This window comes from Lampris incognitus, chromosome 10 (assembly GCF_029633865.1).
Source record: "Lampris incognitus isolate fLamInc1 chromosome 10, fLamInc1.hap2, whole genome shotgun sequence".
NCBI lineage: Eukaryota > Metazoa > Chordata > Actinopteri > Lampriformes > Lampridae > Lampris > Lampris incognitus.
In genome coordinates, this window is record NC_079220.1 from 44,604,124 (window position 1) to 44,618,038 (window position 13,915).

The 13,915-nt window shown below is 49.0% G+C and overlaps 1 protein-coding gene across 2 annotated transcripts in view; it reads right to left on the bottom strand.

Annotated features, from left to right (window-relative positions):
- Nucleotides 1-13,915, bottom strand: part of nfatc2ip (nuclear factor of activated T cells 2 interacting protein) — a 63,577-nt gene that overhangs the window by 30,317 nt on the left and 19,345 nt on the right. For both annotated transcript variants that reach the window (XM_056288324.1, XM_056288323.1), the window contains exons 3-4: nt 7,667-7,780; nt 1,320-1,377 (exon numbers count right to left, since the gene is read on the bottom strand). In XM_056288324.1, the coding sequence (XP_056144299.1) occupies nt 1,320-1,377; nt 7,667-7,780 (172 nt within the window). The remainder of the gene's footprint in view (nt 1-1,319; nt 1,378-7,666; nt 7,781-13,915) is intronic.

Genomic DNA, 13,915 nt, shown 5'->3' on the forward strand with positions numbered 1-13,915 from the left:
CGGCCGACATGTCTGTGCTAGCTGGAGGGAGTAGGCTCTTTTGCGAGCCGGAGTCCACCAGAAACCGTCTTCCTGACATTGAGTCCTTAATGAAGGGCAGCTCACTACATCCACCAGCGCCCACAGCTGCTACTGAGCGCTGGCCCTGGAGTTTCCCGGCGCCTCAAACGTACACAGAGGGACGCAGCGCCTAACCTTGCCGCCGAACCGCTGGTGGAAGAAATAGAGGCCGCTCCCGCGCCGTCTCCAAGCAGTCACGCCAGCCACCACTGTCGGGTCCGCATCCTGCGACGCCGGCTGCAGAGGCTCCGATGCCACACTCTGCACAGATAACCGTCTGGTAGCCAGCAGGACCCGATCAGCCTCCTCAGCCAAACCTCGGCAGTCACCAGCGGCCAGACACGGGGAGTTTGCCAAAGCCGCGCGCACAGGAGACGGGAGCTGGCGCAGGAAAACGTGCGGGAAAAGGAACCCACCTTCGTCTGAGCCTAGCAGCGACAGCATATTGTCCATGAGATCCACAGCCGTTCCGTCGCCCAAACTGGCTAGGGAAAGGATTCTATCTGCCCTCTCCGCGGCAGATGGGCTGTACCTCCAGAGCAGAAGATGTTTGAGGGCGACGTATTTACTGTGTTGTGGGGGGGGGGGCACAACAGCTGCATGGCACGGCATGTGGACTGCTGGTCCAGCGCAGCGATGACCAAATAGTATCTGGAGTCGTTCGCGGAGATTCCACACAGGTGGAACAGCGCCTCAACATGCTGGAACCAGGAAGCCGGGTCGCTCTGCCAGAACTCAGGGAGCTTCACAGCCGCGGCGAGAATGGCCGGCTGTGAGAGTTGGGGCGGCATGGCCGAAGTGGATTCACACTCTTCTTCTGCCCCAAACATGTTCAATTTGGGGTCACCAATGTGGCAGGATGAGGAAAAACACAGGAGACGAAGGCGAGTTTGAACTTTATTCCTCAGCTCCAAAACCAAACTGAAACAGGAACAACCTTGCACTAGAGAGCCCAGGAACATAAACCATGCCCCCAGCTCACAGCCCTGCTGGGTGAGAGGCATAGCCCCTAGTGTCCGCCACAATATATATATTTTTTTTTGTATTTGTACTTGAAAAATGTGGTTACATCCTTGTCTTTGTTAAGCATCTGAGTAAAATGCCTTGTATGGTTGAACTTTGTTTGCTCAATAAACTTGAAAGATATTATTTATTGTAATACATCTATACAAATTGGCTGGTATATGTAGTACTTACTGTTGTAATTAAGTACATACTGGTTTTTGTAGACGCTGTTAACAAATCACATGAGTCCTTACCAGTGTCATTTCCAGCTACCACAGGGGCGGTTGCCTTCAGCTGTAGACAGGTATTTACCTGAAGACAAAAAAAAAAGCATTAGGTATGACAGACACTGGGTGGTAGTGAAGAGTTGTCGGATGGCTGTGCAACCACTGCAGAAATAGTGAGGGAGACAGCTGAGGAGGAGAGAGTGGTGATTGAAGTAAACTTCAATTAGCATGTTGATGAAGGGAAGGGTGAAGAGGAGGTGATGGGCAGTTATGGTGTCAAGGAGAGGAATGTGGAAGGACAGATTGTGGTGGATTTTGAAAAGAGGATGGACATGGCTGTGGTGAATACATATTTCAAGAAGAGAAAAGAACACAGGTTGACATATAAGAGTGGAAAAAAGTGCACACAGGTGGACTATATCTTTTCTTCTTTTTTAAAAAAAAAATTTACCCCCTTTTTCTCCCGAATTGTAATTGGCCAATCCCTCACATCGTCCTGGTCACTGCTTCACCCCCTCTGCCAAACCGGGGAGGGCTACAGACTAGGTACAGGGTGCCAAGGTACAGACTAGGTACAGGGTGCCAAGAGAGAAGGTGTGGTTTTGTATGAGGAAGTCAGGAGTTACAGAGAAATATGTAAGAGTGGTGCAGGATATGTATGAGGGCAGTGTGAGAGTGGTGAGATGTGCGATAGGGAAGGATGGATGGCTTCAAGGTGGAGGTGGGATTACATCAAGGATCAGCTCTGAGCCCTTTCTTGTTTGCAATGGTCATAGATAGGGTGGCGGACAAGATCAGGCAGGAGTCTCCATGGACTATAATGTTCTTGGATTACATTGTGATCTGTACTGACAGCAGGTTGAGGAGAGCCTGGAGAAGTGGAGGTATGCACCGGAGAGAAGAGGAATGAAAGTCAGTAGGAGCAAGACGGAATACATATGCCTGAATGAGAGGTAGGACAGTGGAATGGTGAGGATGCAAGGAGTAGAGGTGATGAAGGTGGATGAGTTTAAATACTTGGGGTCAACGATTCAAAGTAATGGAGAGTGGAAGAGAGTGCAGGCAGGGTTGAGTGAATGGAGAAGAGTGTCAGGAGTGATTTGCGACAGAAGAGTTAAAGGGAAGGTTTACAAGATGGTTGTGAGACCAGTTATCTTGTATGGTTTGGAGACAGTGGCACTGATGAAAAGACAGGAGGCAGAGCTGGAGGTGGCAGAGTTGAAGATGCAAAGATTTTCACTGGGAGTGACGAAGAAGGACAGGATTAGGAATGATTATATTGGAGGGACAGCTCAGGTTGGATGGCTTGGAGACAAAGCGCGAGAGGCAAGATTGAGATGGTTTGGACATGTGTGGAGGAGAGATGCTGGGTATGTTGGGAGAAGGATGCTGAATATGGAGCTGTCACGGAAGAGGAAAAGAGGAAGACCAAAGAGTAGGTTTATGGATGTGGTGAGGGAGGACATGCAGGTGGCTGGTGTGACAGAGGAGGATGCAGAGGACAGGAAGAGATGGGAACAGATAAGCTGCTGTGGCAATCCCTAACAGGAACAACCAACAGTAGTAGAAGTACAGTAGTAGGCTGTTGGCCTTAGCAGTAGACAGGTAGACCTGAAGACCAAAAGACAAAAAAAAAAAAAACAGTAGTAGGCTGTTGGCTTCAGCAGTAGCCAGTAGACCTGAAGACCAAAAAAACCCAAAAAACACTCATGTGACCAACTCCACACTTGAATCAGACTTGCAATAGGGCAAATAAATATAAATCTATATTTGTTTCCATAGAAGAAAATAATCTTTCGGAAGGACATCACTTAAAAAACGAATTTGATTGAGAATTACCCAGTGTTTTCAGACCAAGGCGGGCTTTACAATGTCCCTTAGTTTATCAGGGTGTGTACTATGGCCAACCACGCTATTTAGCCAACGCCATTCAGGAAGAATGTATCAGTATGAACATGTATAAGGACTCAACTGCTGGCAGGAAAGACAAATACCAGCTAACTCAACGATTAACTGTTATTTTGTGTAAATGTAGGAATGGACCCTCTGATACCAGAATCCAACTACATTTGTCTAATCTGATCATAACAACATTAAGTCTGACCCAAAACATGGATTACCTTCTCTAATCTGAAACACTAAACTATTCTGTTTACAAGGCAGATGGTATAAATAAACACATTTATGGTGAAAACCTCATATCTGGGTTGTTGCTACACCTAAAAGTCATTCAAACAACTTGCTTAGTTTAATCCAACATGTTGAGTATATGTAACATCAACATCAGTGCAAAACTGAGGCAATCGTCCATCTCTACCTCCCCATGACAACAAAGGTCAAATAGGAATACCTAACAAGTCCTCAGTGATGTGGACAACGAAGAACTTGAAGTTGCTGACCTGCTCCAATCCACATCAACGGATCACCGGTGGAAAGGGCCAGCAGCTTCAATTTCCTGTGTCCACATCACCAAGGACTTGTCTTGGTTCCTTCATACAGACACTGTGATAAAGACAGCAGGCCAGCGACTATTCTTCCTCAAGGCTGAGCCCTTACTAACTTTTACTGGTCATGGAGTGGGTGGGAGACATTGTCCATGATGGCACGTAATTTCAACAGCGTCCTCCTCTCAGAAACCGCCGCCAGAGAATCCAGTTCCACCCCCACAACGTCACCGGCCTTGCGGATTAGTTTATTGAGCCTGTTCGCATCTACTACCCTCAACTTGCTGCCCCAACACAAAACTGCAAACAGGAGAGCACTTGCCACCAAAGACTCATACCACAATGTCACCTATTGGCTGCTGGTCCTCTGGCCAGTGATCGTGTCAGTACCCCCCTCCCAGGGACGGCACCTGACGTACCCACGGCCTAGCCCTTGGTGCTGGAAATCGCGGATGAGGGTCTGGTCCAAGATGTCCCGCGCCAGAATCTAGCACCGTTCTTCCGGCCCATAGCCCTCCCAGTTCACCAAATACTGGATGCTGCGACACACCTGGCGGGAGTCCAGAATCCTCCTAACTGTGTAGGCAGACAGCCCACCGATCAGGCGAGGAGGAGGTGGGGGTGGGACAGGAGGAGACAGAGGGCCGGTGGAGACAGGCTTCAGGACAGAAACATGGAACACTGGATGGACATGCATGGAAGCATGCAATTGCAACCGGTAGGAAACTGGACTGACCTGTGCCACCACGGCGAATGGACCCATGAAGCACGGAGTCAGCTTCTGATTCTCCACCCACAGTGGGAGGTCCCTGGACGACAACCACACCTTATCCCCCAGCTGGAAGGAAACTGCTGGCCGCCGTCGTCGGTTGGTCTGCTGACAGTACCTGGTCCTGGCACGTAACAGCGCAGCCCAGGCCCTCCTCCAGTTCCGTGCACACCGCCTCACAAAGTCGGCTGCTGATGGAACCCCCACGTCAGCCTCCTGGTCTGGGGACAGTGGCGGCTGGTACCCCATCTGGCATTTGAACGGCAACATGCTGGTTGAGGAGGATGCTCCATCATCAAGTACTGCGGTCTCCCGAGCAGACGGGAGCTTGGCCAGAGCAATGAACCATGCCGCCTTGGAAAACCGTTCCACGACGACCAGGATGACTGACTTCCCCTCGGATCGAGGGAGGCCGGTGACGAAGTACACCGACAGGTGGGACCAGGGCCGATGTGGGATAGGCAACGGGCAGAGCAGGCCAGGCGGACGCTGGCGTGGGGACTTCTGCTGGGCACAGGTGACGCAGGCTGCCACAAAGGAGGAAACGTCCCTCCGCATAGTTGGCCACCAAAACCTGTGGCCGACAAAGTCCAGAGTCTTCCTCCCCCCTGGATGGCCCACCAGACGAGACGAATGCCCCCATTCCAAGACTTGTGGCCAAACTGCAGGGGGCACATACAGACGGTCCTGAGGGCCGCCCCACGGCCCTGGATCAGTGCACTGTTCCGCCATCACCTCGGTCTCAATCCCCCACAGGACTGGTGCGATGATGCCGGATGGGGCCAGGATGGGCTCGGGCTCAGCACTCCTCCCTGTATGATCAAACTGACGAGACAGTGCGTCGGCTTTGATGTTTTTACTGCCTGGGTGGTAAGACAATACAAAGTCAAACCTATTGAAGAAAAGAGCCCACCTGGCTTGCTGGGAGTTCAGCCGTTTGGCACTATGGATGTAGGACACGTTTTTGTGGTCGGTCCAAACCACAAACGGATGCCCCAAGCCCTCCAACCAGTACTGCCATTGTTTCATAGCCTCCACTACGGCCAGCAGCTCCTGGTTACCAACGTCATAATTTCTCTCTGTGGGGTTGAAACTCCGGGAGAAAAAGGCACACGGATGGAGCTTACCATCCGCAGGCACTCGATGGGTCAGGACAGCCCCAATGCCCACCTCTGACGCATCCACCTCCACGATGAAGGGCAGCGCCAGGTCAGCATGGACGGTGACAGGGCTTCATGTAAAGCACTGTTTGAACCGGGCGAAGGCCCAGTCTGCCTGGAGGGTCCAGCAGAATGGGGAGGAGCTCTTCTTGGTGGTATTGTTTATCAGGGCTGCGATGGTGCTGAAGCCCCGGATAAACCTGTGACAGAAGGTGGCAAAGCCCATGAATTGCTTTACCTGCCTCACCGACTTGGGCTGGGGCCACTAAAACACAGTTTGCACCTTCTCCGGATCCACTGACATGCCGGAGGGGGACAGGATGGAGCCCAGGAAGGAGACTGTGGTGGTGTGGAACTCACGCTTCTCCGGCGTGACGAACAGCTGGTGCTGCAGCAGCCTCTTCAGGACCCTGCGGACATGCTGGACATGCTCCTGATGGGTCTGGGAAAACAAGGATATTGTCAAGATATACAAACACGAACCTGTCCAGCATGTCCCGCAGGACATCATTAATGAGCGCCTGGAAGATGGCTGAGGTGTTCACCAAGCCGAAGGGCATCGCCAGATACTCGTAGTGGCCAGTGGGAGTGATGAATGCCAACTTTCACTCGTCCCCATCTCGGATCTGGATCAGGTTGTAGGCACTGCACAGGTTGATTTTGGTGAAGATGGTGGCCCCTCGGAGATGTTCAAAAGCAGTGGCCAGCAGAGGGAGAGGGTACTGGTTTTTGATGGTAATGGCATTCAGGGGCTGGTAATCTATGCAGGGGAGAAGTGTGCCATCCTTCTTCCCCACGAAGAAGAATCCAGCAGCTGCTGGGGAAGTCGATGGCCGGATAAATCCCATCTCCAAGGCCTCCTTAATATACTGCTCCATGACAGCAGTCTCTGGAGCCGAGAGGGAGTACAGGTGTCTCCGGGGAGGGCTGGTGCCGGCACAGAGCTCAATAGCACAGTCATAGGAGTGGTGCAGCGGAAGGACGGTTGCCCGCTTCTTACTGAACACCTCCCAGAAGTCAGCATACTCAGGGGGAACATTGGCTAGGTCAACGGGCTTGGTCTCCACTGACACTGCACGCCGGGGTGTCTCCCAAGGATCCTTGAGGCAGGAAAACTGGCACAGAGGGCCCCGCCTCTCCAGCCAACCTGCGGTCCAATCCAGCTGTGGGTTGTGTTAGGCCAGCCAAGGATACCGCAGCACCAGAGGATAGGCAGGTGAGTTGACAAGTTGCAGGGAGATCTCCTCCCGGTGACTCTCCTCCAGGACCAATGTGACAGGGATGGTGCAAAGTTGGACCTTTCCAGACCCAGAGGGCGGCCATGGAGGGCTGTCACATTAATGGCCTCTTCCACGTGTCGGGTAGGGACGCCCCACTCCTGGGCCTGGGCAATGTCCAGCAGGTTACTGGCAGCGCCGGAGTCGATAAAGGCGCCGCCGGGTTACAAGATGGTTGTGAGACCAGCTATGTTATATGGCTTGGAGACAGTGGTACTGACAAAAAGACAGGCGGCAGAGCTGGAGATGGCAGAGTTGAAGATGCTCAGATTTTCATTGGGAGTGACAAAGAAGGACATGATTAGGAACGATTATATTAGAGGGACCACTGGGACAAAGCAAGGGAGGCAAGATTAAGATGGCTTGGACATGTGTGAAGGAGAGATGCTGGGTATATTTGGAGAAGGATGCTGAATATGGAGCTGCCACGGAAGAGGAAAAAGAGGAAGGCTGAAGAGGAGGTTTATGGATGTGGTGAGGGAGGACATGCAGGTGGCTGATGTGACAGAGGAAGATGCAGAGGACAGGAAGAAATGGCAAGGGATGATCGGCTGTGGCACCTATTGGCATACTTTCAGTTGCTCCCTAAGCAGCTGAAAGTAGTAGTAGCAGATTCAGCAAAGCCTGCTGTTATTTACTTATTAAATTATGCTTTAGGAAAGGAAGCATTTTACTCAGATTAGACTAAGTAGCATAATTTGACTGAAAGTAGTATTTGTTTTACCTTGTTGGAGTAGATTGGTACTGAGGCAATGGATGAAGGGTCAATAATGCGACGACGTTTGAGCGGTGGCTTCCTCGGGATGATCTCCTCATCATTGTCACTATCATTTATTATCTGAGGAACAGAGGGTCAGTCAACATCAAGCTTGTCTGTCTGAAACAAACTGGTTGCTAATCACTCACATCCTGTTTAGGAAATACTTCAACAATATTATGTAAGTGAGGTTTCCTCACGATACACACACACACACACACACACATACACATCGATCACCCAAAACATTAAAACCACCCGCTTAATATTGTGTAGGTCCCCCTTGTCCCACCAAAACAGCTCTGACTCGTCGAGGCATGGGACTCCACAAGACCTCTGAGGGTGTCCTGTGGTAGCTGGCACCAAGACATTAGCAGCAGATCCTTTAGAATCATATAACATTCCTAGTTATATGATGGCGGCGCGCTGCACGCAGCGGCTACTGCAGTTCCCTGTTCAGTGCTATGTTTTCTTTGTTATTCACACTGTAAACTACTAATAAGACACGTTAGTCCCTAGCTAACGGGTCTGACCCTTTAGCCGAGCGGTTAGTGATGTCGCCTTGTGGTGCAGTACACCCCGTATCGAATCCCGCACCGGGCAAGAAAATAACCGGTTACATTGGTGGTAGCGGTGGGATCCGGAAGTGTGTAGATCCTCAGAAGTCTCTTCGGAGCGTGGGAATAACAAAGCGCGAGGGCGCGCTTCTGGGGAGGGTGACTACTGTAAACTACTAATAAGACACGTTAGTCCCTAGCTAACGGGTCTGACCCTTTAGCCGAGCGGTTAGTGATGTCGCCTTGTGGTGCAGTACACCCCGTATCGAATCCCGCACCGGGCAAGAAAATAACCGGTTACAACACGTTAGTTTTAAGTTTACTTACAAGTGTAGGCCATGCGTTCTTCTACAATGGTCAGGAACTTTTATACCTCAGAATGGATTACTCACTTCCCTCCACCATCATGGACAATTTCCCCATCGATATTATCCGCTCACCGGTCTCGCAGTGGAAACACTGCCCCCGTCGGCAACGTAAACAGAAGAGGGGGAAACGAGGTGGGCTACATGCTAAGCTAAGTAGCGCTCCCTTCAAAGTTTCCCTCCCCAGCATCTTCATGGCTAATGTCCTATCGTCAGCTAACAAAATGGACGAGATAAGACTCAGGCTGTCCTCTCAGAAAAGGTTGCAGAACTGCTGTCTGCTGATGTTTACGGAGACTTGGCTCAACAGCAACATAGCCGACTCGGCAGTCAAGCTAGCGGGCCGCACAGCCTTCCATGCCGACAGGACAGCGGACTCCGGCAAGATCCGCGGAGGAGGTTTGAGTATTTATGTCAATAACTCTTGGTGCAACAATATAAAGATCGTTGAAAGGCATTGTTCTGCTGATCTCGATCTCCTTATGATTCAGTGCAGGCCTTTTTACCTGCCCAGGGAGCTAACGGCCATTACCATCACTGCTGTATACATCCCCCCACATGCTAATGCTAAGGAAGCACTTAAGCAGCTACAATGTGCCATCAGCAGACAACAGACCAAACACCCGGACAATGCCTTTATCATAGGTGGTGACTTTAATCAGGCTAACCTCAGGGCTGTATTGCCCAAATTCCATCAGCATGTCTCCTGCCCCACTAGGGGACAAAACACCCTGGACCATCTCTATACAAACATCAAGGACTCATACAAAGCTACTCCATGCCCTCATCTGGGGCATTCTGACCACCTCTGCCTGTTTCTGGTCCCAGCCTACAAACCCCTAATAAAACGGGTCAAGCCAGCAGTAAAGACAATCACTGTCCGGCCAGAAGGAGCAGTCTCTGAACTTCAGGACTGTTTTGAAAACACAGACTGGAGTATTTTTGCACATTCAGCTACCCATGGCTCCCATATAGACATTAATGAATAGACATCTGCCATACTAGCCTACATTAACTTTTGCACTGAGAGTGTCACAACAAAAAAATCAGTCCACACCTTTCCAAACCAGAAACCCTGGATGACCAGTGAGGTCCGGCAGCTGCTGAAAGTCCGGGATGCAGTGTTCAAGTCAGGTAACTGTGAGGCCTACAGCACAGCCAGATCCAACCTCAAAAAAGGCATCAGAACAGCCAAACATAAATATTCCCTACGAATAGAGGACCACTTTCACAATAACTCTGATCCCTGCCGAATGTGGCAAGGCATTCAGTCTATCACAGACTACAAAAGCTCTAATCGCGGTCCCACTGTCCATGATGCCTCCCTGCCAGACGAGCTAAATCATTTCTATGCCCGCTTCGACAAGGACAATACTGACCCGGTCACAAAAATCCCCAGCCACCCAGAAAACCAGGTACTCACTCTATCAGTTGCAGAGGTCAGACAATCACTGCGCAGAGTGAACACACGGAAGGCTGCCGGACCAGACGGCATACCGGGTTGGGTCTACCGGGAATGTGCCGACCAGCTGGCTGAGTTCTTCACACCTGTATTTAACCTCTCACTGTCCCAACCTAAAGTCCCGGCATGCTTTAAGACCACCTCTATCATTCCTGTCTCCAAGAAACCAACATCCACATGTCTGAATGACTACCGACCCATAGCACTCACCCCCATTGCCATGAAGTGCTTTGAGAGACTTGTTCGGGCTCACATCAAAAACATTATCCCCCCCCACATTCGACCTACATCAGTTCGCCTACCGTCCCAAAAGGTCTACTGAGGATGCCATTGCCACTGCCCTGCACGTTGCTCTGACCCACCTTGAACTTAACAACACATACATCCGGATGCTGTTTATAGATTACAGCTCTGCCTTCAACACTACCATCCCCGCCAAACTAGCCACCAAACTCCTCTCCCTTGGCCTCAACCCCTCCCTCTGTAACTGGATCCTGACTTCCTGACCAACAGACCTCAGTCTGTTAGGTTAGGTGACCACACCTCCTCCACCCTAACCCTCAGCACAGGTGCCCCTCAAGGCTGTGTTCTGAGCCCCCTCCTTTTCTCCCTCTTTACCCACGACTGCCTGCCAACTCACCCTTCAAATGTTATAGTTAAGTTTGCAGATGACACACAGTCATTGGCCGTATCACCAACAATGACGAGATGGCGTACAGAGACAAGATTGAGCACCTCACATCATGGTGTACTACCAACAATCTTGTCCTTAATGTGCAGAAGACAAATGAGCTGATTGTGGACTTCAGGAGGTCTAGCAGCTGTAGCCACTCCCCCATACACATCAATGGGGTGGAAGTGGAGCGTGTTTCCAGCTTTAAATTCCTTGGAGTCCACATCAGCGAGGACCTTTCGTGGACATTAAACACCCATTCCCTGTGAAAAAGGCCCAACAACGCCTGCATTTCTTGAGGAGGCTGAGGAGCGCCCGTCTACCCCCCAAAATTCTCATCAACTTCTACCACTGCACCATAGAGACCATCCTGACCATCTGCATCTCAGTGTGGTACGGCAACTGCACCTCAGTAGACCAGAAAGCTCTGCAGCGGGTCGTCAAGGCAGCCCAGCATATCACCGGTACCCAGCTCCCAGCCATAAAAGACATTTATCACAAACGCTGCCTTCGAAGGGGTCTGAGCATCAGCAGAGATCCCACCCACCCCAACCATGGACTGTTCTCCCCCCTGCGCTCTGGGAGGCGCTACAGGAGCCTCAGAGCCCGCACTACCAGGCTCAAAAACAGCTTCTTTCCACAAGCTGTTGCCCACCTGAACCTGGCTACCCACTGAATGTCTGTAGATATTTTTAAATATTTTGTACGCCAGCTCTTTTTAACTTATTTTTAGCTTTTGGTCTTCATGTGTGTATATCTTATATTTTGTTTGCTGTGTTTGTCTGAGTCTGTCTTGCACTGTTTGGTGAAGCCACAGTCCTCATTTCATTTTTAATATGTGCCTGCACATTGTTTTTAATGACAATGAATTGAATTGAATTGTATTAAGTTGCGAGGTGGGCAGGTGTATGCTGAAAATGCTGGACTAAGCTTATAAAATTAGAGAATAATTTGCCTGCTCAAGATGAACGTTCTTAAGATGACTTTATGTTCGGGAAGTTTGGGTCGGGAGTGAATGAATGACAGGTCGGCTACATTTGCAAAGTTGCTAGCACTCACAATGTGTGTTGTTTCCTCCTAAACCCAAGGAACCATTGGTTGTGTATTTTCATGAGGACTGTTTTTATTCTATCAATAGTGACACGTTTGTTTGAGTTGAGTTTGTTGAGTAGTGAGTACATGTTCTTGTACTTACACTGGTTGAAGACAATCTTGAAGATAATCTTTATTGTGTTTAAAGAGATCTTTGCACGCATCTCCCGGAGTATTCACTGAAGGTTTGTTTTGTGTTTTTCTTTCTTCTTATTGTTGATATTGTTGTTTTAGTGTCCTACAATTCCTACATCGGTCATTTTGATACTACATCACCACCTGACTTTGTATGGGTTTTGATGACATAAGCTGTAATGAAGGCTACGAACAGCAGTGCTTAAATTTAAGTGAGAGGCTAAATTGCAAGCATCAGTCAATTGACCAACTAAAGCGCACAAATAATAACTATAATTTCTACCTTAGAAGCCTAAATAAACATCATGACGAATTAGTCTCTTTTCTGTCCAGTATAGGCCGCAGGTTTGATGTAATTGGCTGCAGTGAAACTTGGCTCAATGATAGGCCCATGTAAATATCTTAAACCTAGATGGTTATAAATCATATAATAAAAACAGAATAGAGAGAACAGGTGGTGGAGTATGTCTGTATGTGAATTTTAGACACTCAGTGAATGTCTGTGATGCTATTATCATTGAAGATTATCACTCCGACTCTTCATTGAGATAAATATAAACAATAGTAAAAATATTATTATTTATTTGTGTGATTTATCGACCCCCAGATTCCAATCTTGACACCATCAGGCTTAAACTGGAAGAATCTTTATATTCAATCAATCAATCGAGTTGCCTTTTATATAGCGCTTTTCTAGCTGCAACAGCCACTCAAAGCGCTTTACATTTCTGGTCAATTCTGAATTTCAGACACCTGTTACAATAGAAAACAAGCAGAACGTGTATTACAAAAATATTGGACATGGGCCGTTTGAGACTATTGACATTAAGCAGACCAGTGACAGACCTTAGTCGCTATGCAGATAATGGATTGTCGACAGCAGTGGAATGGTCACCAGAAACTACAAAGTTATTTTCCTGCACCCAACATTGCCATTTCCATTTATTACCACGTGGGAATGAATCAGAGCCTCTGAATAGCACACAGGCTTTGCACATTAACACGACCGAATGGGTTTCCATGTTAACTGTTCGAATAGATTGAATCATTTCAGCACATGCCAGGCTAACCACATGCATAAAAATCGGTTGTCACTCAACAAGTCAAACAGACTGACGAATGGATTACTGATTAGTGAGCCACTATTGCAGCAGTGTTGTCAACCAGCACTTGCTACCATCAACATTACTGTTGGCCTAACATGATATTTAACATCTTGTGAATTTACAACTGTATCATCCATAACTGCTTGATTTTCTAGTAGCAAATGATGTGGGATGAGTATTAATCTTAACAGTACGACTGGTTATTTCTCCCAAATTTACTGATTACACTGTGGCCGTATCCACGTGTCACTTTTTCTTGTGTAGTGGCTGGGCAGCTTGCTCACATACACAAACTCTATGGCCTGTGTCGTTTAAAAACACAAGGCGAAACAAATAACAGCTCAATACCACATTAGCCAATATTTTATAGAAGTTGTTAATTACCTCATCTAGTGTATCTGTGGCAAAAAAAATCCATATTTACGCGGTCAAATTTTCCTCGCCCACACTCCACAGAGACGCCATCTTATAAGTACTAGGTATGACTTCAAATGGGGTCGTGTTTACCGTGTACACGAGGAGAGTCTGTAGGTAGAAGATCAGTATACCAACGCCCCCCTCTTGTGGTATTCACGACATCGGAAGTGGAACTTTTCTTTTTTTTTCTTTTTTCAATTTTCCCCTTTTTCTCCCCAATTGTATCTGGCCAATTACCCCGCTCTTTTTTGAGCCGTCCCGATCGCTGCTCCAGTCCCTCTCTGCCGATCCGGGGGGGCGCCCCAACCGACCAGAGGAGGTGCTAGTGCAGCTACCAGGACAAATACCAACATCCGGCTTCCCACCCACAGACACGGTCAATTGTGTCTGTAGGGACGCCCGACGAAGC